The sequence below is a fragment of the Liolophura sinensis genome, chromosome 9 (genome assembly GCF_032854445.1).
Source record: "Liolophura sinensis isolate JHLJ2023 chromosome 9, CUHK_Ljap_v2, whole genome shotgun sequence".
NCBI classification, from domain to species: Eukaryota; Metazoa; Mollusca; class Polyplacophora; order Chitonida; family Chitonidae; genus Liolophura; species Liolophura sinensis.
Window position 1 is genome coordinate 23,772,171 of NC_088303.1, and position 26,330 is coordinate 23,798,500.

The 26,330-nt window shown below is 39.4% G+C and overlaps 3 protein-coding genes across 3 annotated transcripts; 1 reads left to right on the plus strand and 2 right to left on the minus strand.

Moving 5' to 3' along the window:
- Positions 1-235: 235 nt before the first annotated feature.
- LOC135475720 (caveolin-3-like) lies at positions 236-2,767 on the minus strand. The gene is made up of 3 exons (XM_064755653.1): positions 2,711-2,767; positions 1,906-2,200; positions 236-330 (listed from the first exon to the last, which is right to left on the minus strand). Exons 1-3 carry the CDS (start codon positions 2,765-2,767, stop codon positions 236-238), a joined length of 447 nt encoding a protein of 148 aa, XP_064611723.1.
- A 4,381-nt stretch (positions 2,768-7,148) lies between these two features.
- LOC135475911 (caveolin-3-like) lies at positions 7,149-8,100 on the minus strand. The gene is made up of 2 exons (XM_064755869.1): positions 8,044-8,100; positions 7,149-7,472 (listed from the first exon to the last, which is right to left on the minus strand). Exons 1-2 carry the CDS (start codon positions 8,098-8,100, stop codon positions 7,149-7,151), a joined length of 381 nt encoding a protein of 126 aa, XP_064611939.1.
- A 1,468-nt stretch (positions 8,101-9,568) lies between these two features.
- Positions 9,569-11,108, plus strand: LOC135475721 (caveolin-3-like). The gene is made up of 2 exons (XM_064755654.1): positions 9,569-9,625; positions 10,785-11,108. The coding sequence occupies exons 1-2, from the start codon at positions 9,569-9,571 to the stop codon at positions 11,106-11,108; spliced, it is 381 nt and encodes a 126-aa protein (XP_064611724.1).
- Positions 11,109-26,330: the final 15,222 nt, after the last annotated feature.

The following is a 26,330-nucleotide window of genomic DNA, read 5'->3' on the forward strand; positions in this document are numbered from 1 at the left end:
TTTATTCCCCACCCATAAGCCTGAAACCATGTTCATCATTAACAGTTATACGCCTACTGAAGTTAAAAGGTGTAATGAGGAACATATCCAGCCTGGATACATCGGTTGGGATATTTCCTCCGTGTGTGTTTTGTAAGATTATGTTGAATTCCACATTGAAGAGTTACGTACAGATACATGTATGCAGTGCCACTCTGTTAGTAGGAGACGAATGTCCAGCGAACAATCGAATCAGCTAACGACCAACAGGGGGCGTCCTCGACAACTTTATGTCATTCAAGTTCTTCACGAACAGCGAAACTTGGGGTCTAAAGTCGCTCCACGTGTCTCCTGCCAATTGAAAGACGCACAACACATCGTCTATGCGCATGTGTCCGATAACAAATTATTTTCCTGTGAATTGACAAGAAACTGAGAGATTAATCGCTAGTAGTAATACTGAATGAAATCACAAGCATCGATTATTGAACATACATTTACATGCATATGTATACGCTTCCCTTCCAATCGTTCGTACATACACGATGTTGGTATTATAAGCTAAGCTTCGAACGTCGTGCCCCCCCCCTCCCTCCCCACTTCCCTTCCTGATCTTGATGGCAATAAGCAGACATAGAATCATTTATGGTTATTTGAAGTTGTTTGAAGATCATTTGTTGTCCACCATTATATTTAGCATAAGCATTAAGCTTGTTCTGCTGGTAAAATGTGGTCAGTTATTTGCCAAGTGTCAGTGCTCCTTTTCATCTACAATAAACGAATAAATCTAGGGAAAATAGGGATTTAAACCCTGAGTCTGAAATGTTCAAATTTCACACCTAGGGCTTAAAACCCGAAATACCCTTGCAACTCGCGGATAACGACTTTGTCCCCATAATATTTTGACAAAATTAGGCAAGCGTCGTTCGCTGCAGACAGTTTTGATGGAATGCCATCGAATGCCGAAGTCATGCTGATTCCTGTGCAGAGTATGAATTACTTAAACCCCTGATATGATTTATACAGCCGGTGTGGGCGTGCCCTGGCAAGTGTATATCGACATCTTAACTGGTTTAATCAGCCAATGACAGAGGAGAATCACGGGTGATTTGGGGACAAATGTAAATTATTCTTATATGCGGTGTTAAGCAATTAACCACTCAACTGTTCATTCACGTTATGTGTTGAAATACACTGAGGGTTTGTTCTGTATAGCTGGTAAGAGGCAATGATTTTTATTTATGTCTTCCCGATATACCGGCACACCCCAAAAATTAATCTGCTAATTTTAACAGCAAATCTGCTGTGTGAGTCATGCTAGATTTATTCTGTTATCATAACAAGATATTCTGTCACTCACATTCAACATAATATTTTGTTTGTTTACTAGAATATTTGTATAGAATTAATAGAATTTGTGCATTTAATTTAACAGAATAATCTGCTGTAGCAAAAAGAATACATACTAGCATCACTCACACGACAGACTTTCTGTTAAATTCAACCATTTATTTTTTTAGAGTAGCCCATAAACCTGGTACGTGACATGTAACTACAATGCGCGGGCAGGTCCTGTAGCTTTGAAACCTCAGCGCAGGTTTTGGGGTAATTATTTTTAAATGGTTCTGTTGAAGGTAATGCAATACACAAACATAAAGGAACATGAAACAGTTTTATATAACTAGTTTATTATACAATGTCAATGAATCAGCGGCTTATGAGGTGACTGAATCAATATACATACTGTATATGAATAAAGCAGATTAAATAATACAAATATAAGTAAAAGTGTAATATTTAATAACAATATCTGAACTCTTGATATACACAGAGCTATCACGCCAAAGTACGGCAGTTTTGTTTTTATTCGTCCGTATCTTGTTTGACAGTTCTGTTCTCAGCTTTTAAAAGCATGGAAAACGGTACCAATTGATTCACAAACTGGGTCCATACAGCAACTCAGGCACATTCTGAATAACTTCTTGAATGGCGAACAGTTGATCTCCATCCATTTCAGGTAGGGTGTGATGTACCAAATGTGGTAGAAGGCCGTCTCAGCGAAAATACAACCCCAGTTCATGGCGATGCACAGTCCACAACAGAGAGTGGCGATGTTGTAACACAGCTGTTTCCAGAGAGTGAAGCATTTGTAGGTGAATTTCCAGACACAGTTCATAGAACGGATTCCTTCCGGCTCGGCCAGCACATCTTCAAAGGCCACCTGCAATTTAATTCACATTCAACAGTATTACATTATTTAATAAAGGCACTCTATACAGGGCAGTAATTTGATTATTATTACCATGCATATATTTGCATAAAACAAGCTCTTCAGAAAGAAAATGGGCTTCTACAGTTTTGCGTCTTTTCCCATTCCCCAATTGTTGCTCATTTAAATTGCTCTCGTACATGTTTTTGACCGATAGAACTGTTCGAGAAAGATGCCACGTATAATTTGCACATCTCTCTTTTTCGGCTTAAAGATTAAACGGGGCAAAGCCTGATTTATTTACGTCATTTTGCTACCTGATCTGTTATACCAATTGTTTTTGCTTTAAATCGACAATATTTGAAAAGTTTTGATTTATACCTTAGGTCTATATACAGACACATCGATCTACATCACGTGGGATGAACAGCGGCCTGGTTGGCAAAATGTAGTAGAGTGAAGAATTGACAAAAAGGAGCCTATGGTAACTGAACAATCTGAAATGAAACAATGTAGACGTACCTGGAGATGGTTGTTGATGTCATTAGGGTCTCTGTTTACTATGTCCAAATCCGCCATGGCGATGTTGTTGTTGTAGTAACTCAAGAGCCGAGTTGAAGGAGTCTAGCTTCGGTCGAGGAATGGTTGAAAGTATCAACAATTTGGTGCCTTTATATAGGCACATGTTTGGCTGCCTTCGTTACACCATAACAAACAGTGGTTGATTAGATGCGTTGTTTGTGACGGGTCCGAACCAGCAATCTTTTTACTTTTGCACTGACCAGTAGGAACAATAAGTGTTTATCGTAACGGCACTAATCACATTACACTGAGATTAGGACTTAGTGTAAAGTGTTAGTTAAGCTTCATCGCTCAATGGGCCACGTGGACAGCCCGAAAATTATTTGTGTAAGGCGCTTGATACGATGTTGTTGACTAAATTATATTGCAGGCCTACCTTGTAAAAATTATAGGTTCTTAAAAAAGAAGATTTGAATATCCAACAAAACCACAAACTATCAAGGGACCATTCTTCTCAGTATAATACATTAACGGTACACTGCGTGCAATGAACGTTTTTCAGTGTTCTATAAGAAGCAACTTTAATCACCACAGTTGGTATTACCATATACAGGGGTCAGCCACGGAACTAGCGAAGCCACTGGCTATTCTCGAAGGTTAAAAGTTTAAATCCAGAAATCCAGATTCACATACACATGTTACAACACGGGGAGTTATCAAACGAAACAGAGAAAATAGCTGATTGAAAATTGAGCAAAAGCCCTGTGATAATGGAAAAAATTGGTTAAGCTACAGATCGTGCATACCCTATAATAAATGAAAGAGCTATGATTGTGTTAAAAGGCAATGCAAACATAAACCTAAAGTATATGTCAGACCATTAAAAATAGTTCGATTTATCTTTCAAGAATTTTTTCAATCTAGTGCAAAATGCATTTGAAAGTTTGCTCCCTAGTACACAAAGACTGTTACATCTCATCATTAAAAATGCATATACATATAGATGTATGAATACATCCGGCGAATAGATCTTGAAAAGAGTCAGTGTGCAAGTTGTTTAATCTATGATGTAATTTTTGTCCCGAAACTGGACAGAAATGTGAAATACGGCATAAAATGAATCTTATCAGTCATTTGTGTACAGGCTCAGAAATTGGTAAAACTGAAAGTATAACTTTATAATTAGTGAAGACCTATATACACGGCTATACTAAACCTGAACATACATGCAGGGCCGACAGTCTTGTTCATAATAATGTTCTACATTGTATATAATAATAATAATAATAATAGAGTCTACACTACATCTGAATAAACTGAATTAAAACTAAAATAGATGTATGTGAAACTAATAGAGAACAAAACTATAAAACAAACAAATAAATAATTTAATTAACCGTTCGAAAGTGAGAGAGAATGACTTCATAGTCTACAGGCCTAAACTGTGTGCTATGGACAGTACACGTCTGTTAGTATCAAGTTATACGTCAAAGTCTATTATACAGACATCAATGGAATGTTTTGGAGACCTCTTCGGCTTTGCAAGAACAATGTACATCAAGAATGTTTATGTTATCCAGATGTAAGACGATGCATTAATTCCCATCTGTAACCTTTGGAGGAAAGATATTTTCAATTTACTGACAACATAGGCTCAATGAATAATGTCGTCACTGTGTGTGTTTTGTTATCTTTTTTTTTGTCTTCTTTTCCTTTTCGTAGTGTTGAAAAATAACTTGAAAATGATGGTGAAATATTAACTGGTAGTTGTTTCAAGCTAAAAGTGCCAGCTGTACATTTATATGTCATTGTTGAATATAGCAATGGTAATTTGGATTTTTTACGTTGGTGTGTGTAGCTAGCCAAAAGGCGAGGTTAACCCTCCGCTGTCGACTTTGTCAACTTTTTTTGCAGAACATGTGTATCTTTGTAACTGTAACTTTGTAACTTTGTAACTTTGTAAATGTCTAACAGAAAGATCAGCGAGAATTTTGTCCTGATTCACATCATTACCCACACCTAAAGAGGCGAAATTTGTTTACGTTCTTCTTGAGCTCAGAACCTAACTCGTTATTTGCTCTGGAATGTTTCAGTAGTATATTTGAACACTTTTCTTTTGCACACAAGTTCAATCTGGTTATTAGTGATAACTCTCTATTGTGGTAAAACTAAGCTGAGAATTGTATTGTTGGAAGGGTGCAAATTGAGGTTTTGCTGTGCGTGTTTCTAAAGTCTATTTCTTGCGGAAGTATACTGCACATTTCGAGGGTAACCTTCAAGGGAAAATGCGAAAAATAAAAAGACTATAAATCTTATTTAGAAGAGGGAAGTCGATGAACCATCAATACATGGAAAACCTGCATGGCTTTTGGCATTTGGTTTTTCTTTTTTTTTCTTTTTTTACCCCCTTAGCAGGGATCTTTTATATTTTAAACGCTTCTTGACCATTTCCAGGTTCGTCTCAAATGTAGAATTGTAACTCTTTGTCTGTATTCGGGGACTTTGGCATAGCAAGACATTTCATTATTTAATTGGGCCTTTTACGCCATATTCGTGAATTTTTCACTGTAATGCAACAGGGGCCTGTATTATGAGTTGAGGAAACCAAAATACATGGAATAAACCACCCGCCATTAGAACGCAAATGAAGGACTTTCCCACGACCCACACAAAGCTTTTCAACTTCGGAGTTAGCACAAAATGTGTATGCCTTATTGGTGTGCGGTAAATAGTTGCCAATGAACATGATTCAAGATCACTTAACCTTTAAGTCACTCTGTCTGTCACCAATTATGACTTGCTAACCAGTGGAAGCGGGATAATCGGATTCCCTGTGCGAGACTGTGACGGAGATATTATCTCGTGTGTCCTGTACCAAGTTTGAACTTTCATACTCAGGACTGATAAGTCTGATTAAATTCTGGATTCACTGGTTCAGGTACTCTGTATCAAGAACATCAGAATTATACGACAGCATTCAGGTAAAAGGAAATCTGGCAACAAAACTCAGACTTCTCGGCAAGGTATTCCAGTGAGCTTTCTCGGTTAAAATAAAGAATTCAGAATCAAAGCATCAGTAATTAAAACGCTCATTGATATACCAGCCGGTAACCATAATGGATTTTCCGGATCATTTATCACCACAGCAATTTTCAAAACGTTTAATACAAACCATTAAAGAAAGTGTGTGAAAGTATATGAAGTATGAAATTATGACAGATTGGTACAAGGACAGGCTGCCAGCAGTTTTTAGTAATGACTGTAAGGTACATAGAATGTCCCATGCGAATGAATTCAATCAGTATTCAAACTGTATACTGTGCTAACTCACACGCTGTCGTTAATCAAAGGATATATCTTAGTTGTGCTTTGAATGCTGACATGGCGATCGTGTTTAACATGATGAATATCCGAACCCTGCCCAGGTTAAGCGGAATTGGACACAATTAGGACAAGTGTGGCACTCCATCCATATTTATTTGAAAAGGGCAGTGTAGTCACGGTGAAACTCAGAGTGAATGTGTTTGATGTACATATAATAACCTTGTCATACTATTTTTGCAGTAGTAACTCGTGACCTTAATTGGTTTGAATCCTTATACACAGCACGCAGGATCTAACAGTTGCTGAAAGGTTAGATATGTACACGCCAAATTACGGCCTTTTCGCTACATTGCTACAATGTATCCAAGTAAGGATTACTCACAATGTCAAAATTGACAATATCCCTCTTGTAATAAAGTCGTCGCAATAGGAAACCATTATGGTCTTCGCACGAAACGCATCTGGAGATGAAATTATATATTCGATTTCCGATATGACGCTTCAAAAAGTCAGGGGCAGAGGGATGAAGCCCTGCAAAAATAACTGACCGTTTTGTTGCAATATGCTTTATCTCAGTGCCACCTATTACAATTATTTACATGGCACTTATACCTTTCAGAAAATTTCATTCTATATACTGTTTTCAAAACACAGCATGTATTTATTTATTTATTTGATTGGTGTTTAACGCCGTGGTCAAGAATATTTCACTTATACGACGGCGGCCAGCATTATGGTGGGAGGAAACCGCGCAATGCCCAGTGGAAACCCACGACCCTCCGCAGGTTGCTGCCAAACCTTTCCACGTACGGCCGGACAAAGCACAGCATACAACAAGCATATACGACAATGTCAAGAAGACGTGAATGCCAGAATAAAAAATAAAGTATTGTTTATTACATGTTAATCTTTCAGTTAGATAAGTTAGATTTATACAATAGTTCAGGTTTTGCAATCACAGACAATCTCCTTTATTAAAGTATGACACAAAAATTAATTAAGCGTTAATTAAGCTGTCTTTGTGTAAAACAGATATACAGTATAATACTGGAATATTCCGAAATGTTTTAATCTTATGCTGTTTAATTTAACTCTTTGTTTAACAGGTTTGCGGTCACTTTTTAAAAGCATGGAAAACGGTACCAATTGATTCACAAACTGGGTCCATACAGCAACTCAGACACATTCTGAACAACTTCCTAAGTGGTGTACAGTTGATCTCCAGCCATTTCAGGTAGGGTGTGATGTACCAAATGTGGTAGAAGGCCGTCTCCGCGAAAATACAACCCCAGTTCATGGCGATGCACAGTCCGCAACAGAGAGTGGCGATGTTGTAACACAGCTGTTTCCAGAGAGTGAAGCATTTGTAGGTGAATTTCCAGACACAGTCCATGGAACGGACATCCTCCGGTTCAGCCAATACATCTTCAAAGGCCACCTGCAATTTAATTCACATTCAACAGTATTACATTATTTAATAAAGGCACTCTATACAGGGCAGTAATTTGATTATTATTACCATGCATATATTTGTATAAAACAAGCTCTTCAGAAAGAAAATGGGCTTCTACAGTTTTGCGTCTTTTCCCATTCCCCAATTGTTGTTCATTTGAATTGCTCTCGTACATTTGTTTTAACTGATAGAACTGTTCGAGAAAGATGCCACGTATAATTTGCATAGTTCTCTTTTTCGGCTTAAAGATTAAACGGGAAAAAGCCTGATTCATTTACGTCATTTTGTTACCTGATTTGTTGTACCAATTGTTTTTGCTTCAAATTGACAATATTTGAAGGCAATATTTAACCTTTTAGCTGGACGAAGGAGAATTCCCTTTCATTTTAAACAATAAACATGCAATTTCTATTTGTGTTAGGGAATTTGAACGGTGGCCTCGAGAAAAGCATTTGATCAGTCCACAAATGACTGAAGGAAATTACCTAAATTAAGCAGAGCTAAAAACAATAGAAAAAACCCAAGCAGGTAAAAAGTGAGCTGAGCATTGTTTTACCTGTAAATGATTGTTGATATCATTGGGATCTCGGTTCACCAAGTCTAAATCCGCCATTGTGTTGTTATATGCTCTACTACAACCGCAAAGAATCGGAAGTGACTGTGGCCTAGGAAGGTAAGGAATGGTTCGAGTTGCCAACTGTTTCGGCCCCTTATATTCACAGTTGTCTCCTTGCCTCCTCAACAACACAACAAACGCTGGTCACTTAAGCCTAGGCATTGTTTGTTACGAATTCAGACTGACCGGCTTACGCCTCCCGTGTTTATAGTTACAACCATAATCCGTTATTGGGTGACGTAGCCTGGGAGGCCTGGGCAGTGGACTACCGCATGCACTGGGGACCTCTGGAACATAGCACACGGCGTTACACCCATACATCTACACCCTATAGCGTTATACCTTAAACTATTGTTCTTATACATCATCTCATTCCAAAATAAAAATCCAATTGTCCACAGATAATTAGTATAATAAACTTAGTATGCAGTTCAGAAGAAGTAAAACCCGAAGATGGGCACACCTGATGTTATATATTACAACAAGTATGTGTCTATTTGGTTAGAAAAAAGAAATAATCTCTGGATCTAATAACAGCTATAGCTTTATTTGCGCTTTCAAACATTAAGAGCCATTTTGGATTATGCAAATGCTCTATGTTTGCCATTTCTTTATTCCCCGAGGATTTGGCGAATAGACCTACTTCTGGGTTTGCCTATCTATCCTACTGCTTCTTTGGTAAACGTTGTAAATGTTTGTGTGTGCTTATTTGGTAACACAACATTATGTACCTGTAGGCCTATCATGAAAAAGGCCAAATTAATATGGAAATTTTGCGAACAAGTTACTGTTATACAGTACATGATATGTTTTGGTTAGGTTTTCCCAGTTTGTCACTCTTCTGTCCGAGTTAGTTTAAGGTGAAACGGGCGAGGATTAATGTTAGAGGTTTATTTAGTTTGGAGAACTTTTTGTTAAACCATACATTCTACCCCACTGATAACACCTTTACTAACGCATTCGTAGTCTCCTCTTCGACTCTAACACCCAACACTAAATTAGAAATTGCTAAGCCAACATTTGTGGATTGTGGATTTTCAATCAATCAGTTTTGAGGTATGCACTGCCGTCAGTAATAGAATAAATATTTTATGTCTCAAATGCACATTTTACACCTGAAAGCGATGCGTCCTTTCAATAAATGAACACTTCCTATTAAATATGTAATCCCGTCAACTCGTGTTCAGATCTAACTAATCATACATATGCGTACTATGGAAACGGCTTAATAGACCATTAACAATGATATGTGGACACTGTTGGCCTTCAAATCCGCGCGTCTTGTTCGGGCTCGTAATAATCAATGGCTGGGCCTCGTTAATGAGCCTTTGTTACGTCATCATGAACCCTGTAGAGCTTATGCAGGTATGTTGGTTTATAAACGTCCAGGAAAAATCAAACAGTCATTCAAATTTGGTCTAAGCACCATTACTCGTGCAACGGTTTTTGCGACAACAACAACATCATGGCAGATCTTGATTTACAGATGCGAGACCCCAATGACATCAACAGCCATATCCAGGTAAGAAATCAAAAAACTTTTTAAAAAGACAGAATCTTACAGTATTTTAACTTTAATCAGGTCCGCGTAATATTTGCAAAGAACGTGTGTTAAACAAAAATTGTTTAAGCCTTTTAAGTATATGACACGTTGAAAGTTGACGGAATGAGCATACGCCTGTGACACTTGGAAATTGGCGGAATGTATATACATAGCCGGTCGATTTGGCTTGCTGCCACTGGAAATACAAGCGACACGCTAGTGTTTGTCTGTCGAGAGCAATAAAACAGCCACAATCATTTTTTTCCATAAATTGTAAAAAAAAAATACGTCAGTCAGAAAAAAAGCTTTCCACATTAACTGATGTAACATTTCAAGTCAACCTGTTGAACGGCATATTCAACCCCGTTGTTTCTTAATAATCGCATTATTGATGTCGTTTACGGAAACTCGAAAAGTTTAGTGCCGCCAGTTATATCCGACCAATCATAAAAGGGGCATCAAGAAAAATTCCGCGTGATTAGGCCGACGACACAGTTCAGTGTTTCGACACAGACTTATTTGATTTATTTATTTGATTGGTGTTTTACGCCGTACTCAATAACATTTCACTTATTCGACGGCGGCCAAGCATTATGATAGGAGGAAACCGGGCAAAGACCGGTGAAAACCCAGAACCATCCGCAGGTTGCCTTCCCACGTACGGCCGGAGAGGAAGCCAGAGTGAGCTGGACTTGAACTCACAGCGACCGCATTAGTGAGAGGCTCCAGGGTCATTGCGCTGCGCTAGCGCGCTAACCAACTGAGCCACGGACGCCCCCTTAAGGATTAGAAAAACAATTCTTTCCCAAGGTTGATTTTATGTGTATCTACAGAAAACTTTAACTAAAATTTATTGTTGCCTCAACTTATGGGTGCTAAATGACATCTATTTCATCTGTCTTCCACTTTTTTCACATATGTATCGGTGAAGAGAACCTTACATAGACGTAAAAAAAAAACAGGAAAGGTCGGTGGTTTACTCCGAGCAATCTGGTACCATCCACATGTGCACCTTAGTGCCGTCAAATAAGAGAAACGTTGTTGAGTACAGAGTTTAAAAAAAACATCAAATCAATAAAAGAACTGAAAACAAAATTCTCCAATAACTCATTAAATTATATCTCGGATCTATTTTCAGGTGGCCTTTGAAGATGTGCTGGCCGAGCCGGAAGGAATCCGTTCCATGGACTGTGTCTGGAAGTTCACTTACAAATGTTTCACTCTCTGGAAACAGCTGTGTTACAACATCGCCACTCTCTGTTGTGGAATCTGCATCGCCATGAACTGGGGTTGTATCTTCGCTGAGACGGCCTTCTACCACATCTGGTACATCACACCCTACCTGAAATGGCTGGAGATCAACTGTTCGCCACTAAGGAAGTTATTTAGAATGTGTTTGAGTTGCTGTATGGACCCAGTTTGTGAATCAATTGGCAACGTATTTCATGCCTTTAAGAGGTAACAAGAGAGAATTACCTGGAGTATTTCTGCGGAACGGCAAATAACCTGTGCCAATGATAAAATTAAACAACAACTCTCTTCGGGTGATTTCCTTGAGAACATTAACCAGTCATCGGCTTAGCCTGTCATTTTTTCCCATCTGCATGCAACCATGAGAAACAGTAAACTTTTCATTAACTCTTCGTACAGCCATGTATCTGATATATCCAACAGTACTTTTGAGGTTTTTTGCAGAGAATCATTCATGTTGTACTTGTAACGGAAACAGTGTGTGAGAATTTGTGATAATATGCACTGATATTACTGCCATATTTGTAATCATTCAATTTTTTATTAAATATATACAAGCAAATGCATTACTCTTTTTTTTTCCTTTTTATTCTCTTCTTTTTCCTTCGCCCTGTTACTTGCTGACTTGTGTCCAACGCGGACATTATAAATTGAGGCAAATAGAACACTGGAGCTAAATATTTGTGAGTAAATAATGTGAGCATCAGCAATCAGCAATTCCTTTGTTCGTGTCATCTATGCTACGCGCATTAAATCTAGCTTTTAAGCCTGACTGCGGTAGATCTGGGGGTAAAATGAGCATAGTTCTTCTCTTGAGTGAATATGGGCGGGTTGCCCTGGATCACCAAGTTCATCCACGTCATTGTGTCAAATTCCGCTAAACAAGAGACAAGGGACTGTACATTCATAACGTTGAACAACCGCGCCGGGTCTAATTTCAACAGTTGTAATCAAAGGGCAACTGAAGCTCGGTATATACGAGATCTTAAACGTAATCAAAGGGCGACTGAAGCTCGGTATATACGAGATCTTAAACGTAATCAAAGGGCGACTGAAGCTCGGTATATACGAGATCTTAAACGTAATCAAAGGGCGACTGAAGCTCGATATATACAAGATCTTAAACGTAATCAAAGGGCGACTGAAGCTCGGTATATACGAGATCTTAAACTCGAGGCGGGTCCTAAGTGCGAAATATTCACTCGACTCGATTGGAGTTGTACTCCAATCGTTACATGTATGCCGGTCAATTTTGAAATGGCATGGCCCTCAGTGATTTGGACCAACTCCGTACTACCAGTTGAGTTAAGCTGAGTCACGTATTAAGCTCTTGTTTCTGCCGAGCTTAAGATACATCTTTTTGATTAGTGACAACGTACGAACTAGTATAGTGCACAATTTGGACACTTCCGTTCATTCGCATCGACCATTCCTTGCGTCTTCCCTAATCATAGAAAAATATTGACTGCTTCTCATATTTAACTTCGTCTTGATTTCTCTCTTTATATACTTTCTTGTCCGTTGCTGGTTTAAGTTGAACATTGTCTTTAAAGTTGATCTGAGATTATTGACCCCAACGTTCATTATGGTTGACGAATGGGTGCCATGGGTGGAACACACTTTTAGCGTCTTTTATCGTTTGGTCGTTTATGATCAGATTGTTTTACATTTTGTTATGAAAGTGTACTGTACTATAGACGTCTCTACGTTAAAATATTTACCAGAGATTTCCTTGGTAACCATTCAGTATATCTTACAGCTCCGAAGATAGCGTGTACATTAAAGGCAATTTACAGAAAAATAATGTCTAGTTATGGAAAATGTTAAATCTACCATATCATCTACCATATCGATAATGGGAAGTGATGACACGATACTACAACGCCATGGAATGATATTATGAAGCGACGGAACAATGCTTGCATACGTCGCTTCATAGTATCGTGGTATCGCTTCGTCCCATCGTTCCATCGCTTGGCAGTATCGTTTCATCGCTTCGCACGATCGTTCCATCGCTTCGTTCGACCGTTTCATCGACATTACTGTTGTATTATGGGTTTTTTTCATACTTAGCTGAACGGTCGTTTAGACTTCAAGTCTTTATTCATTATAACAGTTACTTGTACATACATACGCTAATGTGAAAATGATATCATTTCTAGTTTCTGTTTTATGTACTATTACTTTAAAAGAATAGTAAATAATTGACACTACTTTATCAGATAATGTTTGTTATTTACTTGCCTCTGTCAAAAGTTTAATCTATTTCACTGATGTTATAACAGTTTATTTCACATCTATAGTCGGAAACAGTGACTGGTTTTAGCGGTGGAAGCCATTATGGTTCTGGCAAATAAGCCTACTCTTTTCTTAAAGAGGGCTCTTATTTCATGAAGCTAATACTAGAATACCCTTAGTTCAAAGTTATCATTTTGCTATTTTATTTTTGTATGAATAAGTAAAACATCATAGTGAAATGACTGATTGTTCGTGAGAAATGTTGTGAAAAAGGCGAAACTTTTGTTATGGTCGAAGACATATATCCATTTGCCTGACTGAGACACCGAATGGCGCTGTTTGTTTTGAGCGCTTGATTCAATCATTGTGATACCTGGCAAATAGTCACACGTAACAGACATGACCGGTGAAAGGCGCCCTCTCGTCAATTTACCTAAGTTACAGCTTTATTCTAACTGCATGTAAATGCTTAAATATTAGCAATTTGCTGTTTTACGACGTATTCAAGAATAGTTCACTTATACGACGGCGGCCAGCAGTATGGTGGAAGGAAACCAGACAGAGCCCGGGAACTCACAACCATCCACAGGCTGATGACAGACGTTGAGCACTGAAATATACACCAGTCAATAGGCCTATTCGCTATGTTGTGATATATTGATAAATATGCAAATATAATTTTTTTGTACACAATATACAATATGCACTGTAAACTTAAATCAATTCTCAATGAAAAGCCTATAAATAAAGCTTTGATTTGGCGGGTTATAATGGGGAAGTGGCCCTAAAGCCATGCAGTATTTCAACAACTCTCATCACATAGTACACAACATGATGAGTAACTCACTTCAGGGAGAAAGCTCCACGGCGCAAGACTAATACGTCGATCGGCCTCTGATTTTGCATGTATAAATCAGAATGTGTCTGTTTGAATCTACTAGTTTACTGGCTACAGCGTAGTTTCAATTCCTCTATACTTACCCTGTTTAACGAACGGGTCATGTTACCCTATACTTATTTTTCGGGTAAACGTAAGGTAAAAATGCAATCAATCGATACATGTATGGGATATATCCACCTGAATAATTGAACTCTAGGAATATTGCCTTGAAATCATACTAAGCATCAGTGTACACGATGCAGGTAAGTAAATGTCTGCACCTGTTTTAATATCGGGTTGCCAGCTTTTAATACCCGTAATAACATACTGAACAAAAGAAAAAACTTCACAGTTGGAGAAATAAATCATTATATTGAAAATGGGTAGTACAGTGTAGTTAACATGGGTGAATACGATGTTGACCATTGCAATTTTGGTGAACCACACGACGTGCATGCGACACACTCTTTTGTGGAAACACAACCCTGCTCTTGTGCGAGGTGACGTCAACACAATTTCATGTGGTGGAGCATCAAGAGCATCAAGACGTCAAGAATTTGCTGGTGATAAATAGAGATTATCATCACACTGTGCTGATCTGCATCGTCGCATCTGCTCGAGTTCTCTGCGGTTGCATACCGCATACGGCGATGCAACCGCAGAGAACTCGAGCAGATGCGACGATGCAGATCAGCACAGTGTGATGATAATCTATTTATCATATACCTTCTATTTACACTAATTTGTGGGGCATAAAATCCAGATATTTCTTCAGACTACTTTGCTTAGCGTATAGTGCCTGGCAGTGCACAGGCCGTCATGACGCTCACAAACTATTACGCGCACAAGGATTGCGTTCTAAGTATAGCATATTTCAAAATAGTTGACCACCGCAGAAGACACAAACAGTGGGTTAAAAAAAATGAAAATAAAACAAAGACTCGAAAAACCGTGGAAATATTATTTATACAACATCAAGTAAGTATAGCTGGCTTTTCGAAACACAGATGCTATCTGTAGCGTTTATATAAACATCATCTCAAACCTGACAAGTGACATTTTGAAATTGAGTATAGCAGCTGTAAAGTGCGCTAAAAAATCAGGTCAACCACCAATTTTAGAAGTGATTTAATCACATGTGGATGACTGAAAGTTCTATAAGCTTGCTGAAGTCTCTGTGAGTTCTTGAAAGAGTTTGTCAATAAAGTTAATGGGCAGCTGATCCGTGGCAGAAATTGAGGTGGAACGTGCAATTTGAGAAGGATGCACCCTGGAAAATACCGGCAGTTGTACGTGTTCTAGTGGCATGGTTTACATTGTGTGTGAAATTCTGTGAAACAAATAGATCATTCTGTACTGTTGAAGATGATGGGACCGCTGCATCAATTTCTGTGGATGTACTGGGTTGGGAAGGAAGAGTTACGCTCATAGCGGAAGGCTGTGTGACTGGTGCATTTGAAATGATGTGGCTCATCTTTCCCTGCATACCATGCGAAGCAACAGCGTAATTATTTATACTTGCAACATTTTTGTGGCCAGTGAGTTGCATAATAGTCTTGGGAGCTACGCCAGCATGAAGGAGACGGGTACATGTTGTTGTGCGGGCACTGTAGTTTGTCAAACGGCCAGGTAAGTTCGTTCTTTTTGCCATGGTTTTCAAAATTGATTTTAGGGTGTGCTCTCCCATTGGTTGACATTTGTACCATACATTACTGCAAGCTTTTCTTCTGTAATTGATGCCGAGGTAAAATGGACTGTCGGCTGTGCACATTTTTGGTGGCCTGTGGTCCTTGTAGGCTTTGTACGCCTCTACCAGGCAGTCATCCTTGTTATCCAGCGCAAATTGTTTCGGCTGGAAGGGGCGGGCATACATGTTTGGGTTTTCACCACTCCTAGTTTATTGTCGCGCTCATTGTACTCCAAGTATTCTGTCCCCTGTTCATCACATTTTAAGGTCACATCTCCCCATCTGAGTTTACTATTTTCTTCCCCTCCACGAAGGCCAAAATGAAGGGAATTCATCAACAATATTTTGTTGACAAGTGCGCGCAGACTATGGTTCCCTATTACCTTATTTTCCTTCAGTATGCATTCCTCATTTTCTGTCAGTGGCACAGCTTTGTTTGGTCTGTTCCCTTTGCCTTTCTGTTTGAACTCCTTGCGTTTTGAAGCAAGGATGTCACGCGAGGTTTGAAACTCTTTGTCAAAAATCGAGCTATATGCATAGTTATGCTCACGTAGACAGCGTTCTATGACCCTGTGGTAACTGGTCAGAGTGTCTGGTTCATACTCGCTACCGTCGTGTTTTCTCAGGGAAAGAAGGAACGATCCAACGTAATTGTTCAACTGGACGGGTGGTATGTCCTCAATTTCCCGATCATCTTCGCGAGGAAAGGTTCACAGGAATCCAGAAAATATTCTGACTACGCTTTCCGTCTTCCGGACAGTGTTTTTGTTCCTCATTGAAACGACAAACTCTGATTTCTCCCTCTCACCGCATTCAACGAAAGTTGGCCTCCTGTTCGGAAATGACGCCCGTTTTAGGTGGTTGTCATGGGCCTCGGTGACCAAAATTTCCTGTTCGAAAGCATCTACTCTAGCAAGAAAATCACCGTCATAGTCGGATAGCTGCTCACTGTCCCTGTCCGACCAAAATCCGAGTTCAAAATTTGGCATGTCTGAGCTATTCTCAGCTTCCATAATGGCGTGGTTTGCACTGGTAACACTAACAGTAGGCCTATAGCACAGTTCCAAAGGTAAACAGTTTAACAATTCGGAAATCCAGAAATACTAAAGGAGCAAAAACAAACATTTGAGAGGAGAACGAAGAGGAAAAGGTGAATTTAAATATTTACAGGAGAAAACTTTATGTGCAGATGACTTGCAAATGTCTCGAGCTAGAAATCTGGCCTGAATCGACATCAACAGCTGTCAGCGTTGCGGAATGTAATTTGACGCCAAAAATCATGAAGCAGACGACACAAAAAAATGACGAAAATATTTGATTATAACCTTTTTGCCCATAATGTTGGCATGTAGACAGTGTAGAAAAAAATTTATTAGTTTTTCTGGGTCTTAATTTGAGGGAGAATAAATCGCATGTTCATGTAAGTAGGTCAGCTCTGCATGGAAATCCCCGTCAAAGACCGCAGGGCTTTCCCAGGGAAAGGTCACTCGGTGCGAAAGTAGTTCCGCGCGTGCAAAATGTTCAGAGGATGGTGAAAGGAAAAAATATCAGGGGGCTCTGTATCAGGCGGGTAACACGCATAGGTATATGATAAGAGTGAGTGAGTGAGTGAGTGCTTGTGGTTTGACGTCATTCTCAATAATGATATATTATATATTATATGACGACGTAGGAATCCTTAGAGCGTATGTAATGTACCTCCTGGTTGCAGGAGGGATTTCCACCGCTCTTTTATCTAATGCTGCTTCACTGGGACGACTTGCCGAAGGCAAGTAAGCCGACCCACCCGAGCCATTATACTGATACGGGTCAGCCAGCCGTTGCACTATCCCCTTCATGCTGAAAGCCAAGAGGCTGGTGATAAGAAAAAAACACGCTAACAGCCCTTAAGAGATAAGCAATTCTAATGCCACTCCTTACAAATGTTTAACGTGAACGTACAGTGAGCACGTTCCAGGCTGGCCAATTACTGTGGCTGTTGCACGTGCCATGAGATGCAGTAGACGAACCTGAGGACACATGTGCATCAAACGGGTACGACATTTGATCGGCACAGGTCAGGATGGCAACGACACCGACGACATTCAGCTTTGGCTACGTCATTTGCGTAGCCTACGACCGCAACGTGAACCTATAATACACTGTAACTGTCCAGATCATACAAAACTGCTCCGGCCATACGTGAGAGGGTTTTCCAGGAACCTGCGGAAGGTCGTAGGTTTCCCCCGGGCTGTGCCCGGTTTCCTCCCACCATCATGATGGTCGCCGTCGTATAAGTGAAATATTCTTGAGCACCAATCAAATAAATAAATAAATAATAAACCTACGAAACTGCTTGCTCGCTGCCCATCTTCGTGGCCGACGTCCTCATGTTGGGCTAATTCTGACACAGGTAAACCGTAATGAGCGTCTTCTGCACAGGAACAATAGAATAGGGTTGAGATGTGCCGACAGAATTGTGTAAGCCCGGCGACGGATCGGTGAACGTCAAGCCCACGCCATGCTGCACACAGGAAGTTGATTAATTCCTATAAATTCCACAGTTAAATTGTTGGATACGCAGGGCGCATGTTTCACAACAAACAATGGATTCAGTGTTCACCAGGTTGCAAAACCGCAGGACACAGTTAAATTTAGACGAGTAACCCCACTGGACCACGTATAAGTGGGTTGCCGTAAAAGAGATTAATGTTCATGTATCTATAACTCTTAGACTCGGTATACATGAGAGATTGAGACGCTACTCAACTCAGCTTAACTCAAATGGTCATACGGCGTTGGTTCCAGCTGCTTATGGCCATACGATTTTAAAGTTGACTGGCATACATGTAACGACAGACACGGTTCTAGTTGAGACCCGTCGTTATTTCTTTAAGTTCGACATGCACCATAGTGTAAAGGATACATGAAAGCGTACTATAAAATAAAGCCTATGGTTTTCAGGGAAATGTAGACAGATATGGCAAAATCAGAAAGTTTTTATTTTTTAGGAATATTTTATACCTGTGCATGCTCGGAAATATTCGGAAATGACGTATTCAATGAACATACTGGGAGCGCGGGACCGGCTTAGCGCCGCCAATTCGGGCTCTCCACTCAGCAATGTTGTTTTAACAGCTATCACCATTGACGCCACCACAGTGGGCTACTTAATTTCCGGACTGTCAGCTGGGTCCTTTCAAAAAGTACGGTTTTAAAACTCTTTTACACCCCAAGATTGTTTGGCAATCTATGCATACTTTGCCTTCAGAACCAGCAACTTACCGATTCTAATTGGTATACAAACCTTTCACCTGGACTAATGGTTTCTTCATGACAGGGTTCCCATACCTTTCTCCGTTATCATGGTCTGAAATCATGACTATACATGTACTTCTATAGTGTCTCTTACCAATAAATACCAGTGATGTCAGAACTGAATTTCAACATTTGACGAATTATCATTTTGGCCATTCTGACCGATCAACAGTGCTTGGAGCTCAGCACTGAGAGGTTGCAGCAAAGAAATAGAACTGGTTATAATAAACACATTCTCTTCATTTACTGAACATCATTTTCATCATTTATAAATAAACACAAGGACGCGTTTCTATCGCAAATCATCGAACCTTTCACCTGCAGATATACATGTACACAGCATTTTGGCCCAAATGAACACACGACGTTGAAAGACACGGATCTTTCCACTCGTCCACTCAAACTACACTGCACTCTACACTGCAAGAAAATCGGCCAAAATTAACCGTAAAATGTCCCGCGGCTTTTAACAAACCGCGAAAGATTAACCGTAAAAGGTACCGCGGCTTTTAACAAACCGCCCAAGATTAACCGTAAAATGTCGTGCCGTTTCATTAATTTGGCATTCACGAATTGGAATCGCGCGTGCCGTCATAAAACCCGGGATCTATTTTTTCTATACGAAAAATCTCACGGTTTTGGTTAATATCGACAGTGATATTCACGACCCAAGGGTATTTAAAGACTCCATTTCGACCGCATCCGTCTCCATTGACAAAATGTTGATCTTTTAAACCTCTCTGCAGCACCTTTGCTCTGCTTTGGATCAAGTATATGTTTCCTTTAGACACTGATTTACTAACGGGAATTAAAACATTTGAAATTAGCATTAAAATTATATGGTCATACTTTATATACCGATGTGTTTTACGTTTTCGGGAAATAGATCGATTGACGTTTTCAACATTAGTTCGGTTCATATCGGAAAACTGACTCCTTGAGTTAATGAGTATAATTTGAGCTACATGTCAGAATATTCTTGTTTACGAAAAAGAAAGTTAGAAATATGGGCTACATAGAGAAAAGGCTGTGGTAATCATCCAAATCGTGATGTCTGGTTTAATTGGCCAGGAGTTGAACAAGGAACAGCAAAATAGATTTTCAGTAACTTATGCCGAGGTGATGAATCAATAATAAACCGGGATATGCACGAGGGGATGTAGCCATTTGTTCTCACTGATGAATGGCCGCAAACTCTTATCCAGCCCCTATTGCCCGGAGGATTTTCATGGACTTGGCGATTGTTTACCGTGAGCTCTCGAATTTCCGCCAGGTATAAATCTTTCTATGCACCGTTTTAAATGTGAAAAATTCTTGAGTCCGCCGTAAAAGAGATGAAATAAGTGTTCTGGTTTATTACTGGGTGCAGGTTCTGATCCAGACATCAGTGCACAGTGCAGATGTAGCGTGAAGTCAGAGGGTGTGTCAGGCACTAACGAAAGCAATGAACAAAAGGCGGAAGACGAATATGCTAATGGCCACATCCGTCTTCCATACTATGGTAGTCGGTGAGGCCACTCGCGTTCTAGAGTGGCGTTTATTAATACCCGGGAGTTGAGAGTGACAAATTCATCAGTGTGTCGGTTCGTCAACATTTTGTGTTCAAATCAAAAGTAACATCACGTCTGAAGCAAAAGCCCTGACATGACATGCAGCTCTTACAATGGGTACCTGCTCAAGCACTATGATGACTAGGGTGAAAGTGAGGGGAATTGGCCCTTTTTCTTTCTTTTCCAATACGTGAGTAATAGGACATCGGTTTGCTCACACACAGTCAGGAATAAACATTACATGTAGACTTACACCGACTAAGCCCAACTAATTTTGGGCAAGGCAGGCAAGGTTCTTTATTTGTGCGGCAAATGCGCATACTCAAGGTAAAGACATTTTAACCACAAGAACAGGCAGACTACTTTAGTGTTTGTTACGTGCCGATATCAATAACTATATGTGACATGTCTGTGATAGTGGTTAAACAATACAACGCCATTTAATGTTTCGCCAAGAATATTACATGATAGAAAATATGTATTTGATTTGAGTATAACGCGGCCGAAATCCTCATGAAGGGATTCTACACCGTATTACAATGCAAAATATCTTGACGATATTGGCATAACATTTTAAAACAACGTTTCAATACCGCCAGAAAAATCTGTGAATATTAGGGTTACCTTAGTGTTGGGACATTATGAATTTTATACTTGTACAATGGCGCAATTGCTTTCAAAGATGCACACTCCCTGGAAAGAGAAGGCAACGAAAACGATTCTTTAGACATTTGATGTACTTGTGGAGTGACTCCAGGTAAAGGACGTTTGAAAAAAATCTTAGACATTCATTGAAAGCTTTGGAAGCTAGCCATTAGTCGAAGTTATGACGTCATAAAAAGTGCCTAATTTCATGTATAATGTTTTCATGTATTCTGGTTTATTTGGCAACACTGATTCCGAATCTGCTTTCGGATTTTGCCTATCCTTGTAACTTTTGGAGATATGGTCAAAAAACTTTTTTCAGTTACGTAATTTCACTGGTAGCTAGAAAGGTGAAACTTGCACCAGACATTCAGTTTCCGATGGGTGTCAAAGAATTTGAGCTACGATCAATAGTTTTCTTGCTAGAAATGTTTAAATGACCCTACTTCAGGAATAGAAATCTGAGCACGTGCATTTAACATAGACTTTGGAGTGTTATTATACATATGATGTGGGTAACTTGCCACTTGGGTTGGTCGCCTGTCACTTAAACCGAGGAATGAGCAACCCTCCCTAGTCTCTAAAGCAATCAACTGACTTTTTGGAATGTTTGCACATAAGCCAGCTCTGTTCGCAATGTATCATGGGTAATTCTCAATAATGCGGACGCCATTCCCTCCAAAGCCATGGTCAAATATTCCAACAATTTCTATCCACACATGTACCTTGAGTCATGATGAGCCCCCAAAATATACCTCCTATAAAACCAAATTCAAGCGTTAAAGAAATGAGTTTCTTTTCAGGTCTAGACCTTACATACCCGTAAGTGAGAGACGGGCTTTAGGATGCCGTACGCCGTGACTTTGAACGAGCGATCTTTTTTTAAACATAACAACACACAGCACCGCTTATTTCTTCTAACTATTTAAATTAAAATTTCATATCTTTATAGTCTCCTAACATTTCTGTCCTCGCCCGCTGTCAAAACTAACCTGAGCCCAAGGGAAACAGATGAGACACTAGAGTGAGGCGATTGCTGACTATGTGTCGAGCAGCCTGAAGTGTACATACTTAACAAGGTGCGGTGATCGTAAAGGCCTAACACCGGCAAGACGGTGTTGTGCTCTTCAGCATGGGACCTATCGTATATGATATCTGGTGGTGTTGGGTTCAAACCCAGTTGATTATTTTTCATGTTGTCATGCTTTTTCTCCATGTTGTCTGTTTTTGTAGTTTGTACATGCAGGTTGAATTCGTTGAATTGTCCATTGTCTATGTAGTTCGGCAGTTCAATCCTGCTATTCGTCGTTGTGTGTGTTAGCATCTGTTCGTAAACAGATGTTTGCCAAAGCTTAATTTTTCCGATCGTGCAGATTAGTTTAGTGCATTACTTTCACATGTTTTTGTCTTTGACATTCAATTGAGCCTTGATGCTTGGCCACCGGTATCGCTGTAAGGAACGTAACAGCTTTCATTAAATCATTAAATTGGATAGTTCGGAGGAAGCGACCGACCCTTGCCATCTTCCTGACATAAAACCGCAACCGGACAAGCAGGGACGGAGGAGAACCAACTACTACTCATTAATGACAACAAACGACTTCATTTCCTCGTGCAAATCCAGGTTTTTTAATGATTCGTTACCTCGGCATAGGATATTAAAAATTTATGATGCTGTTTTGACGACATTTCCTTGTTCAGTTCCAATTAAACGAGACATCCCCATTCTGTTGATTACTGAAGCCTTTTCTCTATGTAACCCTTATTTCCAATTTTATGCTTCCATAAAACAAATTCATGTCGGCACGCATCTCAAATTACACGTATTAACATCAAATATATATTTGAAAATATGTTGATATTTTTTGTAAAAGAGTAATAAACCATAATGCAGAAAAAGCTTTGTAAAAAATGTACAATTTGTTTAAGTTAACCATCATGCTGGCTTCCTCCCGTGGGAAAGTCTGGCGGTAACCTGCGGATGGTTTTGGACTTCTGTCCGGTTTCCTCCCACTATAATGCTTTTCGCCTTGGTATAAGTGAAATACTCTTGAGTACGGCGTAAAACACCTATCAAATAATAATGGTCAGCCGTGGCCTACTTAAGAAATAATGTTTCTGCTATGGGTATCTTGGGGCAGTTTTACAGTCAATGAGGTGGATGAAGATATTATTTTAGGCGTAGCGTGAGATCAAAACATGTCTTAACCTCATCTGTTAATTGACTGTAAATTTCCCGCTACACATCCATATCACGAACATTATTTCTGTTCTATAATCCTCCTCTGTACGTCAAATGTGGATAATAAGCAGGTGAATTTAAACAAATCGAGTCATATCACTACTTTTACAGCCATACCATGTAGAATACACTGGAATATCCCAGTACAGTTATTCTAAGAATCACCTGGTCAAAAAAGTCACACCCACCAGGCAAAACGGTTGGTTCTAAACAAGAGGGGTATCAACCGATATAGGTGACCAATTTCAGGCTGAACCTTTATCAAACTGATCACAAGTGTGACTGTAGGAAATTAATCAGCAAATGGTTTTAACGATGTAGCATTTGTGGGTACCGATCTGCTGCTAATCTTTCTTCTCACCGTGAAACGAACACGGCTGACACACATGTGCATATCGTCTGCCACACATTTGTTACAAGATTTTCACATTTGTACGACGCAATGACGTCATAATAGCTTTCATCGAAGATGGAATGAAAAGTATATATTGTCACGCGAAATTGTTTTATGACACCTGAATTGTGGCATCTATAACGATTGATTTTTGTCAAAAACAAAACCATCCCAGTTTATAAACAGGCTGGTGTGTTTCATTGACGTCATTGGACGAACGTTTTACTCTGGCAAAAGGGAGTAAAAAATGAGATTTACAGTTTTTAATCACCTTTTCTACATGTAATTCCCAAACTATCGACGGTTATGGAATGCTCCATAGAGCCTCCCCAGCAGAGGGCAATTCGCTATGTACTTGTCGACTCGGTATGAGTAGTCTCTGGATGAACTTCTTCAAGACATTAGAACGAGAGAGAACTAGACACATGTCGTGATTGGAACCGGCCTACAAGGAGTCGTCTTCCTGATATAAAACGAACTAATGTTGAAGAAGTCGTCAGTCGATCAGTCAGTCAGTCAATCTATCTCCACGAAAGGTAAAACATATGGGTATATAAGGAATGACCATTTAACCATGATGTCCATACTAAGCCAATCTGCAAAGGACATACATTTGATACCAAGAGAAGCAAACTTGCCTCAAAACAGTCTATAAGATGCGCATATACATGAGCACGTGAGGTCAATACTCTTTACCCAGCGAGGGTTTAAGTTAACTTAGCCAGGTACTCATTTCGTGTCCTCGTTTCCTCCATTCGAATGTTGCGTAAACTGCAAAAGTCGGGAACGTCACATCGGTCAAATGGCCTCATGAGATTAGTGTAATATTCGTGTCGTTTGTCAAAAAGTGTGCAAGCTTAACACTAACATCGTGGGGCTTGAAAATGCGAGTGAAAGCATACGTCGATATCTTCCACAGCAGTTGGTCGTGTCCGAACATGGCGTCTCTATGATAACCACAACTCATTTGGTTCCCTGCAGGACTCTTTCACATATCTGCTACACAAAACAGCTACCATGACCCTGTCGGCAATCCAATAGCTTGCGGTAAATAACATACTTGCGCAAACAGAAGCAATACGTGCTCCAGAGTGATCTAACACTATCGTATACAATTCCAGTGTCAATTCAACGAATAGTTGATAATGTTTGCAAATACAGCGGGGAAATAACAGTAATCGATTGGATAGTGACTTGATCGACTTATCACGGAGTTCTTCTTACACATACAACTGACTATGGCCCATTGAGAAATGGCTAAAATATAGATAAACTTATATATATTATTTAAAACAGTAGACGTCAGATCATTGTTATTAGTATTATTATTATTATTATTATTATTATTATTAGCCCTCCTCAACCTACTATACTCTTATTGTTCTTATTGCTATTACTGTTGTTGTTATTCTACCTACTTGTTCATATAATATAACGTTAACAAGACACAAGCTATTCTCTCTTAGAATAAGTTTTACTTGACCAGATTTTCTCCACTGTATAGCGTCACTGAAATCCGGATAGAAGTGTGCGTAGAGTCATTCATGTAGCCTACATACAGGAGATATGTTTCGCTTGTTACATGTAGCAACTAATAGTGTCACATGACAAACTAGGGCGCCATCTGGTGAGGTAGGGCAGCAAATATCTCCATACTTTGTGTGGGTTCATGGGGACTTGATTTCAAGACGATTGTCTATAATGGCTGCAGGCTATGCCATATTTTTCTGTAATGGTTCGACTTACATGTGAGAGACGACTTTGAAGAACAAATGCTAAGCGAAGAAAGAAGCTAACTCAGAGCATCATCAACAAAGCACCGTATTAGATGAACAATACTTGAAATACATGCTTTCAAGGAAAATAATTTATCATCGATATAAGCTACACAGTTGTCCTGACATGACATGACTTTATTGAACAGAGTATGAGATGTGGCTGCAAAGTGTTTCATTCGAAAAGACCTGACCTTGACCTGGTCATGATGCAGGCCATTAAGTCTCCAAATTAAAGAGATCTCCTCAGCTCTCTAAGTTAAGGCTATTTACCAGTATATTTGCGACAAATGGATCCAAACTAGTCAGCGCAGGACTCATTTCTAGTACTCATTGTACGGGTAAGGATTCTCTGCATGTTACAACACTAACTTTACGATAATGATATAAAATCCTTAGTAAAACGATTTGGTTTAAATCTACGTATAATTGCATGCAGCTTAGGGATAAGGAGCTATCAATCTGTTGTAAGATAATAATATCGTTATCAAACGTATTTAATTTCCTCCAAAATACTGCAAGGATTCTGCTTAAAGTTAGCCCTTTGCGCTTAAAAAGTATGAAACTGAGTTTTTTCCAGGCTTGCTGGAAAATAAAGTAATACTTACGTAACATGAGTTTTTCTTTTGTTTTTCTGTAGTTCTCGTAAATAATCTGTCTTATAATCTGGACTTTTCCAGGATCCGTGAGTTGATCATTTAAGTACATGATGTCTTTGAGAGACA

Coding starts and splice junctions, on each gene's coding strand:
- LOC135475720 (XM_064755653.1), bottom strand. CDS start 2,767: ATGGCGGATTTGGACATAGTAAACAGAGACCCTAATGACATCAACAAC. Junction 2,201..2,710: donor ACATCAACAACCATCTCCAG/GTACGTCTACAT, acceptor ATTAAATTGCAG/GTGGCCTTTGAAGATGTGCT. Junction 331..1,905: donor CCCAGTTTGTGAATCAATTG/GTACCGTTTTCC, acceptor TTCAATTGGCAG/GAGACACGTGGAGCGACTTT.
- LOC135475911 (XM_064755869.1), bottom strand. CDS start 8,100: ATGGCGGATTTAGACTTGGTGAACCGAGATCCCAATGATATCAACAAT. Junction 7,473..8,043: donor ATATCAACAATCATTTACAG/GTAAAACAATGC, acceptor ATTAAATTGCAG/GTGGCCTTTGAAGATGTATT.
- LOC135475721 (XM_064755654.1), top strand. CDS start 9,569: ATGGCAGATCTTGATTTACAGATGCGAGACCCCAATGACATCAACAGC. Junction 9,626..10,784: donor ACATCAACAGCCATATCCAG/GTAAGAAATCAA, acceptor ATCTATTTTCAG/GTGGCCTTTGAAGATGTGCT.